Below are 12,203 nucleotides of genomic sequence, written 5' to 3' on the forward strand. Positions count from 1 at the left end.
ATATGTGTTGCAATATTAAATATAATACACTAATACTGAAAAAAAAATTATGAGAGAAAATTATATTGAGTGTATATTACATAGAATTCCTGCAAAATCTCGAGACGAAAATTAACTAAACCGTAAGGATGAAAAGGGCAACAGCAGTAATGTGTACTCATAACACAAAGAAATTAACCCTTCCGCCCCCTCGACGTTTAACTTCAGAAAACTCCATCAGGAAGTGTCAATTTAACGCCACTTCGTAACGGCGCGCAAGAAATCCCCGTCGCGCATTAAAGCCACTGGATGCAAGAGTATCGATAATCGGTATTCGGAGAAACTTTGTAGACTATCGGTCGTCGTCGTCAATTGAAAACCGCTTCGGGAGCAGGAGGGTTATCGCGTCGAACCTTCCTTCCCCTGTCTCTTCCAGTTTCATCCTCCTCCTCCCCCCCCCCCCCCCCCACCCACGGTACTACCGGGTGTTCCGTCCTCTCGAGTCGCGATTAATGCGCCATTAAAGGAGATTGGAAATCCTTTCGTCGGGACTTTCGTCGCCGTGCTTACGGACAGCGAAGTTCCCACGAGCATCGGCGCACCGGCCAGGATTTTGCATTCCATTTGCAAGGGAACGTTTCCCCCGGCTGGTTTCCATTCTCTCGTGGGTGCACTCGGGGTGCCAGCAAGCTGGCAAACGCCCGCCACCCGAACGGGAAGGGCGGGGATCGCATTTACATGGAATTCCGGCTCCTCGAGTCGATTTCGAGGACCGGCACCCGCGATACGATCGACTTGTTTTTCCGGGGGAACCACTCCGCAGCCATTCGCTAAGGTCGAACATCTCCTGGATGTCGTTAGACGTTTCGCAGAAACGTCGAGGGAAATTTAGAATTAAACTGTTCAACCCCCGATACGCGATATTGTACCCTTTGCTGCTGGGGACGCGTGTTAGACGCCCTCGCGTGTTCAGATGAATACAAAAAGTATATTACGTTCTGGCAGCTTCAGAGATTTGTTAAACATTTTTCAGGAACAATACGATACAAATTCAATACTTCATCTCTATGTATTTTGATACAACACATTGAGCAAGTGATCATAATCTAGGTTTCTTAGTTTATTGCTTCAAGTCATATATGGATTATACAGCGTACATACAAGACAAGCAGATTTATCAGGCTGGCTGAGTTGCAGAATATTGAGTATAAAGATGAAGATTTTCAAGATGGTTTCATAACTCGATTGATAAACGACTCGATGAAACATGAGGATTCAAATCCCTGCCCAACGGTTTGATCAGCCAATCTACTTCATTTTCTTACATAAGGGACGAAACCTTGGAAGGTCTTAAGAAAATGCTAATCAGATCATTTGGAAGTTAAAGAGCGCCTTTGGCGGATACGTGTTCACAAGGCGAAACAGTTGCGTTAAATCTCTTCATTCTAGCGAAGGAAACACTATTTACTTCATCATCATCGTAAAATTAAAGCGAATGGTTATTCATGAGCCGAAATTAGGAAATGGTTAGTGAGAAGTTAGCCTTTATGTACAGTGATACTTTTGTAACTGCCTCTAATATCGGTCTTTTAAAATAAAATACTATATTTCAAAGATTTGTTAAATTTTTTTAATGAATGCAAAATAAATGTGATGTTTGAAATAGATTTAAAATCGTTACTATTTGTTTCAAATATCACATGCTGCGGTACCATAGGAATTGAAAAGAAATCGTATATCTGTATATAAAACAACCTTGAAATCATCTAAATGTGTAGAGGAATAAATGTTTAGAAGCCCAGGCGCAGACTTTGAACCCGTTCTCTAAACAGAATTCGAAGTAACAGACACTATTCTTCGTTCTATTTCAAATCATTTCTGCTCTGTGTAATAGTAAATTACGTACAAACAATATATGAAAGATTTATTTTAATTTGTAATTCTAATTTTCCTTCCATTGTTCTTTACGAATATTTTTGTGTACAGAAAAAGCCCCAAATCAGAAATGTATATTATTCTAAACAATAGTGTCTAAGACCTACGTAAGACAAACGCAGTATTATCTGAACTACAGTGTGACAGTGTAATTGAGTTCAATTTTGAATCCTCGTCTTCATAAAACGCTGCATTCATAGCACTTAATTTTCTACTTCCAAGCATCGAGGGATTTGCTAAGATTGCAAGCCAAGAGAATCTTTTCTTGCCAACAACTTGAATTTTCAAGCAAAATGTTACAGGTAGTACAAGGTCGGAACTCTTTGGTGAATTATTTTTGAATCCGCAATGGCCACTGATAAATGGAAAGGAGAGTTGTGTTTTCTGTTTGTAGCCATCATATATAATAAATCATAAGTCAAGAATATACAGCAGACTTTATTTTAGACATTGGGATATTTAAAAGTATCGGTCAATTCCTTTGTGTAACTTTTACTATAACGTACAGTTTCTGTATGCTGAGGTGGTTAAAATTGTCCATTCAGTACAATTGCTTGATTGGAAATTCAAGGTTAATTAATTTTCCTTTCGAAAGTAGGAAAGGGGGAATAGAAAGGGAGAATTGGTGAGGAATGGGTGACGATATTCATTCGGGGAAAGCGCAGTTGAGAATGAAGAGTGGTGAATTAAACTCTGGAATGCGGTCGTGCGTACTATGAAAAGATAGACTAAAATACATCGCACAATCACATTCGCATTGTCAGTTTACTTTTAATTATTCTCATTCCCAAACTGTAAGAAATGCCAGAAGAACGTAACAAGATTTTCTTCGACATTTCCCTTGTGAAATCTGGTACAAGAGAAAATTAACGCGAATGTTTTATTTAATTACTCACGAATATAAGCTAACTTGACGATTTTTAGATATAACACTATTTTTTTTTTATATTTCAGTATACTGAACAATGTATCGACAGTTCGGGCATTGACTTTTTCAGTTCCTTAATGAAATAAAAGGCGCACTGTCCGTTCGAAAGCGCGGGAACCCAATCACGACGATGTGAAACTTGAAATTACTTAAATTCGTTCCCTAAACTTCATTTCCCGTCGCGAAAGCGCCAAAAGAGCTTGCCGCCACAGTAAATCGAAAATCGCGCCGAGTCGTCTACGTCCAAAGAGTTGCACGTCGTCTCGCTGCCATCAAACTTTCAGGCAATTCAAGCCCGCGACGTCATCGCGTACCCTAACCAGAACCGTGGAAGATTAAAGGCGCGACGTTAATACGCGAATTATGGAGTTTGTTATTGCGATTGAAAAATAGTACCAAGTTTTAAGCGACTACGGAATCGCATCTCCGCGGGGGCCAGGGAAACTTTTGATCCTCGCTTACCTCGCGGCCCCGGCTGTCTCGTAAACAAACCATTTCCATGAGAATCGAGGGAAAAGAAGCTGGAGGAATGGGTCGACGCGTAGGAATGGGATCAAGTACGATGGATAGCGAATTAAAGTCAATTTGGACATTCAACATTTACTTCGAGAATTAAATTCGAGAATTTTAGTTCCTGTTTTTGGGGGATGAAGTAACTTTGAAGTAACTCCAATTTTTCAATATATCTTCATTTATTCGTGCAATATTTTGTTCGATCGTATAAGAGGAAAATGAATAATGTAATACAAATGCAATAATTATATAATACTGTGGATGTTTATGCCGATTCATATTTTTATACACGCATGCGAAAAATAGAAACATAAATGAAAGTATGTTCTGTCCTCAAAATTATGTACTTTATGTATCATACATTTATATGTAGAACAAAACTTAAATTTGTATAATTAATTACTGAAAAGATATTTTCCATCAAAGAGTAAGCCATAGTAGAATACAAATATTTTTTTTTAAGTAATTTACATAGAATATTGATACTTTTTTTTATTTACTTTCATTAAACCTCTATGAAACTCTCTAATAATTATATGGCGTTACATAGGTTTGTACATGTGAATGGTGACATTTATTAAGTACGTACAATGAATACCTAAATATTGAGCCTTATTAAATTTCTGCTTCTATCTTTAGTCTTATCACCGTGACATAAAAATGTAGCTTCGGATCCATTTGTAAGATGCTTGTTTCCATCGCTACTCATCGGAGTCTCTTAAGAGAGTTGAAACGCGGGTGCAGAGGTTGCTCGAATAAATTAAAAACTTTCCGGCACGGGGCCAAGTTCAATGTCGGAGCTGACTGGGTCCCCGACGTCGTTTGTCGTCGTCGTCGTTTACGTTTCCACGTAAACACGCGCCGGCGTGGCTTCTTTTCTTCGCCTTCTATTCAATCCCAGTCCGCGTAATTGCTGCATATTGTCCCGCGGTAATTGCACGAGAACAGACGTCAAACAAACACGGAGGGAACGCGTACTCGTCCATCGTAGAAAGTAGAATTTCAATCTCCCGAGAATCGAAATAGAAATTTCGAAAGTCGAACCACGCGTCACGTGGGAGGACGGGAGCGAAATCGAACTCTATTCGCTGTAAATCATTCCTAACGTATGAAGTAATGAAATGGTCAACATACATGCATACACAAATCTATACGTACAGAATTATTTAAAAAAATAATTATACCTCGTACATATAGAAATCACCATACGAAACATTACAATCTTCTAATGAAAGTATCATTTCAATAACAAACACTACATGTTCTGGACATCTCGAATCAAGCGATAATTATTCCCTTGCTTCAACATTTTAAAATAATAATATTTACAACGTAGTACAGATTTAGATGCAAATAATACAAGAAAGTAAGAAACAGACTTGTTTCCTCATCGGTAGACAGTCGCTACATTAACATCCTGTTGAAAACAAACACTCGACGTAGAAATCCTCATCTATTAGCTTACAAACACGAGAAGATTAGTGCACGCGATGAGCGAAAATTCCGTTCAGTTAGTTTCCGCTGCGTGCAGCGAACCTCGGTCGGCGCATGTTGCACGCCCGTGTGCGATTCGTCACATTGTAATTAACTCTTTTCAAGGGTACAACCTGCGTTCTACAGAAAAAAGTTACAGTGAAGCAAGACTTCCACGAATATTACACTAATGATCACGACTACGTCGGGATTAATGTTAAACTCGGGATTCGTGGGATCGGATACAGCGGACCTTGGGCAGGATGGGTACAAAATACATTGCACCTAAAAGCCAACACGTATGAACGTATGCACGTTCAGATAAATGAAAGAGAAGATCGATAAGATACAAGTGATGCTAGATTTTTTGAGAGATGACATCAATGAATTTAAACTTACGATAGTTGTTTACTCCATTTTTTGAAAAATCTTAAATTTAAGTGTCAAAGCACTTGGTGTAGTCATAATTTCTTTATATTTATAATAACTTTCCTGAATAATAAAGATTAACACCATTAAATGACAAAATCTTTTTGGCCATTGAATAATAAATAATTTATTTCAGAGGGCATTTTTTACGGCTAATAGGAGTGCATGAACCATAATAGCAAGCGATCTTCACAATACAATATACTCTGTATTTACAGAATCTACCAACCTCAGATTTAGAGGTTCTACAACCTCCAGGTGTTTCAAGAGTCCCAAGTATCTCGAGGACACCTGGTACCCTTGACACTCCTGGTAATCCTCAAGATCCTTGGGGTGTCTGGAGTAGTCCTAGATCTCCGGGACCTCCTGCAACCCCAGGAATCTCTGAAATCCTTCAAGACTTTCAACAACCTTGAAATTGACAGAGACGTTACAAATTACTAGGTCTGAAGTTGTTATCGAGTGTAGAGCTACCTTTGTACCGTACCATATGCCAAGGGATGGTATCAGCTTATTACAGAGCTATCTCTGTAGAGTATCGAGGAAAGTGTATCGGATATTACGTACTCGCGGTCGTCCGTGGATGCTTTCATGTATCCGAGGTTATGCATGAAGTCCCACAAGTTCAAGAGCGCCACTTTATCATCTCGTGAATCGTGGCACTTTCGTATCGATTCACAGGTGTTCGGTACGGTGTCCTTTGTGGCCAACATATGTAATGTGTTACGAGTGTGGTATATGTTCCCACCATTGCGAGATAATCCGTTTTGAATCCCGAACAGTGGGATTCGAAACAGATTCTCTGCATCGAGCCTCGCGATGCTCTTTAAAATTTGTCTAGTCCTAATAATTTTATGTGAACGTATTTTTGAATATGTGTCAATTGACCTCTGTTTTACTGAACACCTCAATAACGACCAAAAATCCTAACACAGGACATGACTTTCATGCACAGTCCATCGCTGCAATTAAGCAACTCCAAATATTTCACAATGTCGCAGACGAATATCTTCCTAAATATTATCACATCGTGTTCCCTAGCACGAACTAATATCGCAAGACGAAGACCACAGTTTATCGAGACCATTCCGCAACAGCATCAGCAGCTTTTTTCCTCGATCGCGTCACCGTCGTGTCGCTTAGGCGAAGGAAGGGCTTCGGGATACCGATTTCTCATCGTGACCCGAACTTTTCACGAAGACACAATCGCGTTTAATCGCGGATCGATCTCCGTCGTCGGAATCGCAAGCAGCGAGCAACGCTCGCATAAGCAGCGGGTTGCCCTGTTGCGCGCGCGTGCATGTGTGGGAAAAGCAGAACGCGCAATCGTGCTTCGTCTCGCTCGTTTAACGAGCGGAAACATTATTAACGCGCGTACGTACCCGACTTTTTCGCCCCGGATGCGTTTGACGCTCAGGTACGCCGTGGTGTCTTCGTCTTCTTCTTCTTCTTCTTCTTCTGCCCTCCGCCGTGCTCCACCGTTTCTCCTCCCTCTCGTTTTTTTTTTCTGCTGACTCTGAAATCCATTGTCTACGCGGTCGCCGTAGTTTCTCAGGGACGCGTGGCGTGGGAAGGTTCGCAGGGCCTTAAAGTTCGCGACTAGCCAAGGTGCGCGGAGCGGATTCCGAAACGGGGAGCCACTCTAACCCAATTCGTAACGAATCGTGCATGCATCGAGCGTGTGTGAGAATTTTATTAGAAATAATTGGCGACGAGCAGCATTCTTTTTAATTAAAATGTACGAGGCACTAGTGGCTTGTTTGGTGTAAATAATGAAAAGCACGAGACAAGTAGTTAGTTTAGTTTATTTATTTCTTAAGGGGACGTTATTTGTTTTACGTTGATTATTCCGTGTTTTGGTCCAAGCTTACCTGATACCAATCACAGGTTTGTTTTATACAATCAGTCCCATAAATATTCGTACCATATGATAGGTTTGGTATTTTCAAATAAATGTTTCATTATAAATATGAACATAAATAAACTATACACTTGTACGTATTTATAATGAAATATTTATTTGGAAATATCAAAACTATTATTTAATTTAGTCAAACTTCTTCAATAGACATAGAAGGTACTAGCATTTATGGGACTGACTAGATATTACAATCCTCGCAATCTAATTCATATTGTACTTATTCTACTTTGATATATCTGATTTTAACTTAATAATGAGACACGTAGACTTGAAGACCTGCTGCAATCCTCCTTTGTGTGTAGTTGGTGAAGATGACTGAGATCAGAGGAAGGAAAGAGAGATTGAAGATGTTTCTATATGTTTGAGAATTTTATTACGAATAATAGGTATCGAGTAGATTCTTTAAAATTAATATATATATATATGCACACAAACCTTAACTACATACAGTCCTATCTATGATGAGCTGATACAATGAATTAAAATTATTATTCAAGTAAAAATGCGAACTTGAATAAATATCCTGAAAAGTAACTTTAAGCTTGAAAAACACTGTAAACACAAATGCAGCTGATAAATGCTCGCACCTAGCCACGAGGACTCACAACTCAGGCAAACACATTCCATATTATTAATTAATTCTCAACACCAAAGAGCACGTCCGATGTTTATTTTTACACAATTCCTCCATGACACAATGCTGCGCATCTGCCGAAATCTCCATCCAGATAACAATTTCGCCCCCTTTAAACATACTCAAACACACGTTGCACACACATGCCGCAAACTCGCGCACGCATACTTGAGCGTTGAGCAAGAGCTCACGCAGGCCCAATTAAGTAATTACCCGGCTACTAGGCTCGATTAATTCGCGGCCACGAATAATTAGCCGCCGTCTATGGTGTAAGAAATAATTACCCGCGGTTGCGTCGCGATGCTTTTCCATCCGTAGCCCCGCGCATGTCTCGAATGCTTAACCCACTTTTATCATGCGTCGCGGCTTCCGTCGATTCTGCTATATGCGAACCGTTCGCTGATTTCGTTCTTTTTTCTCTCTCTGTTGCAGCCGAAAGAACTCGATCGTTCTCAGGACCCAGCTGTCCGTGAGGGTGCACACTATCATAGGTGAGTATCGGATCCTTGATTCGAATCTAACCGCCGCCGTGCCTCTCACGATCCACTTCGACGTATCGTCTGACACGACGATTCCTCGACCCCCAGCCGGCATCGTTGGGTGAAATCTAGTTTTCTGCTCGCTACGTTTCCACCCGATGCTCCTCGAGGAATTCCTCGTCGCGTGGTTGGTATCGTTCGATCAGCGATGCCGGTAAGGCGGTGCCCTCGTGCCCCGTGGCTCGTGGTATTGACAATGACGTGTTCATCTTTCAGACACCGGGTATGTCTCGTAATGTCAACAAGCTAAAGCAACTTGTTAACATTGATCTTTAACTGGCAAAGTGGAAATTAAACTGTTCACGATGAGGTGTGACAATATTATTTTAGAAATATTTTAGAAGCTACAAGTTGTATCGAGCTTGCAAGAAAATAACTTATATTTACCTTTATCATAAAACACGAAGCACTTTGGCATCACGAGATAATTGTGTAAAATTTCTAATGTTTTTTTTTTTTATATATATCAAGGAATAGTTTAGACAAAAATAATATTCATAGAAAATAAATGTTTTATTTTCACGTATGCAATATCAGAAAAAGCTAAATAAAAATGACATTCGTGAATTTCAATATAATTCATCGAGTGGCTGTCCCTCTTATCCCGGATCCTAGATATTTAAACAGGAACAACAATCGAGTAAAGTTGCTCCTGTGTGTTCGAACACGTCCACTAATCAAAGATTTTTAGATTTAATTCGAGCATTTGGCGACGACAGATTAATTAAAAAGCGAATACGAACGAATAACGTTAATTAGCCTTGTGGTCGTGCGAACGATTTTCGTATAATTGATCTAATTAAAGTTCCTTTCAAAAATTTTAAATTAAACTGCAATTTTCACATGAATATTGAATACAAAACGTCAAAAACGACTTTACAATTGCGCGAATCGGAATTTTTGAATTGCAAATCATCTCGGTAACAGAAATACGGGAATCCACATTGAAAATGCACAAGGGAGTCGGTGATTCGAATATTTCGTGCTACCATTTAATTAAATTTCGTGTCATCGAATCGTACTGCATTTCAAAATTCCGTGTTCCAAGCAACTGTGTCGAATCGCGGGGTATCGCGAGAGGAGAAAAAAAGTGAATCGTAGACGAGTCATGGTTTCAACACAGCGAAAAAATGCTTTAATGTAGAATTAGTGTTCGTGATTATTCGTTCGATGAAAATGATGCGTGGAGTAATGACCACTGTATAAAGTGCAGAACAGTGTAACAGCGACAAAAAATCGATCTAGTGGTTCACTAAGAAACCATAGGCCATTAATCACCGTGACGGGCGATGGTTAACCGCGCCATGCCTAGTAAAAACTCTGCCCGTTGACCGCGAAGCACTTATTCTTTTTAGTAATTTAATGAATTTAGGTTTACGTGGGCGGTTTATGTTGTTATTTGAACGAGAGATTTTTCATCAAACATTTCTCTATCTTCTTAAAGGAGAGTAAAATATGCTTGAAAATTTTTAATTTGTAAACTATCCAAAGAAGAAGTTACGCATTTTTATGTTTCTGACTGACAGGCTCGTCCAGTCCTTCGTCAGGGTTAATTTGCGAAAAGTGGGTCGACGAAGGTCGACTGGACGCTCGACAATACACCTTATTGTGGGCGCAGGTTAATTGGAAAAGCGGTTACGTCACGTCCTCCCCGTCCTCTCTGGAATGACCAATTTCATCGAGCAATTAAATTGATGCATTGAAACGGTCGTAGGTTCGGGCGTGGACAGTATTTTTGCGGTCTCCTCCGCAAGCAATTATCCTCCGAGTCCTCGAGCGTTGAAAGTCTCTTCGTCTCTTCGTCTACGTCGCTCGAAAACGCCTTTCCTCGAGGCGGTCGGCCCACCGTTAAATCAGAATATTACGGGGGAAAATTGAATCGTGCGGCACGCGACGAGGTTTCCACGAAATCACCGTGAAAACGGCCTCGGCCGTTTTTCGCTTTCGACGAAAACGTAAACGCCCCTCGCCCCGTCGCGAAACACTCGACGCCTTTTTCCGATAAAAAGAGATTGATCGCCGTGAAGCGATGAAGAGCACCGACGAAACATCTTATTTTGTCAATCCCAGGATAACGCGATAGGCCGCGGTCGGTGAGGAGGGATTCGATGACGCAAAAAGTAATAAATGGTCCGTTGTGTTGCGACGGGGTTGCGAGGATACGCCCGCGATTTCAGCGGGAGAGTTATCGATGTTTACTCTCCGTAATAAGAAATTCTTCGTCAAACATTAGATTGTCTTCTCGGATTCAGGGCATTGGAGCTTCGTCCATGGGTACTGTGACTACTGCGGAATGACAATTCTTTTTTTAAAGAAAATTTTATTCGCGTACTTCTTTAAATTGTTGCATTTGCATTTACAATCACTGTTTTAAGGACAAATTTTTAGAAATTGCGAGAGAACATATTTGATTGTATTTAGATATACAGAAGGTGTACAATAGGTATAAATAATATTAATATTCTTTCTAATTTATTAAGAATCGCTCGTAGAATTAACTAAGCCTAAATCATCCTAATAATTAGATACAAAATTTATGAACAAAATCTTACAAGTAGAATCCTTAAAGCAACCAAAAGAAAATATTAAATGCTGCCATCAAACTTGATTACAATTAGTCTAATTAATTTCATATGGCTTCATGCTCCATGTACACCATTCTGAAATCTAACAATCTTGCATTATTTATTTCATTTAAACCATTGCACGTAAAAAAAAAAAAGAAAACAGGCACACCCCATATTTTCTTTTCCCACACCTCAATAATGTAACCCAGCAACTAAACAATGTAGAAAAACCAGCCTAGATAAAAGCGCTGGATAAAATCTGTCCGCGTTTCAGACAATTTGTTTTCGCAAAGTAACGACGTATAATTACCGGGACGCATATTCTTAAAGCGCTATTGCATAGCTTCACTAGCCACGCAATCGAAACGTGAAATTCGGTTAAGCAGATTCCACTCTCGCGAGATTTGGAGACACAATGGGCGATTCTCCTCGTTACTCGGCTCTATTTTTCTTTTTTCATTTAACGAACAGAGGCCTGTTGGTTCACGCGGTTCCGTACGAACTTCTGATGGACGATAAAAAGTTGGCGGCGTGAATTTTATCGCGACGCGTTGTTGTTTCAGTTGGGAGCGTGACTGCGTCGCTTTCATGCTCTGTAATACACCCGCGGTCTCTGCTTGCACAAGTGTAACTGATCTAACTAACCGTAATCGTGATTGTCCTCGTACTCGAGAGCGTTCAATCTCAAGTGTGCCGCTGCACTGCATACGCGTATGTACGGTGAAATTCAACTCCATAGAGCGTAGGGAATCGCTGGAACAAACCATTAGAGATTCGGTAGTTTGGAATCCTAGGAACTGGGGGGACATTTGCAATTTTTTGGGGAAGATGATATCGTACGTGTTACTCTCGAACTTTGCAGATACTTTTGAGTATATTCTGTGGAGACGTACTTAATTTTTTCGAGTATAAATAATTAATTTTGTGGAAGCAATGCGTTGTTGTATGCGGTGACTAATCCGGAGCATTCAGAAGTGGATGATTTTTAAGTTTTTTTAATTCATCAATACGTACTTTTAGCATGTGCTTCTAATAATTTTACCATCCACTCTAAGATACAGTAAATAATATTTTAGGAATAATTTACACGAAGGAAGTCACACATTTTCAACAAATCGATTACCTCCATAAAACAAAAAATTGAGAAATGCGATGAAATAATATACATTGTTTTTTAAAATTCCCTGTATAATATAAATTCAAATAAATATCGCAGAATGCATAAATACAAATACAGCTTTCATCTAACGGTGTATAAAATTAATAAGAAAGAATAGCGAAGAAA

General features: G+C 39.8%; 1 protein-coding gene across 3 annotated transcripts in view; it reads left to right on the forward strand.

Moving 5' to 3' along the window:
* LOC128881576 (FH1/FH2 domain-containing protein 3) overlaps window positions 1-12,203 on the forward strand; it is a 258,099-nt gene that overhangs the window by 164,278 nt on the left and 81,618 nt on the right. For all 3 annotated transcript variants that reach the window (XM_054132795.1, XM_054132786.1, XM_054132778.1), the window contains one exon: window positions 8,245-8,303. In XM_054132795.1, the coding sequence (XP_053988770.1) occupies window positions 8,245-8,303 (59 nt within the window). The remainder of the gene's footprint in view (window positions 1-8,244; window positions 8,304-12,203) is intronic.

The sequence above is a fragment of the Hylaeus volcanicus genome, chromosome 1 (genome assembly GCF_026283585.1).
Source record: "Hylaeus volcanicus isolate JK05 chromosome 1, UHH_iyHylVolc1.0_haploid, whole genome shotgun sequence".
Taxonomy (NCBI): domain Eukaryota; kingdom Metazoa; phylum Arthropoda; class Insecta; order Hymenoptera; family Colletidae; genus Hylaeus; species Hylaeus volcanicus.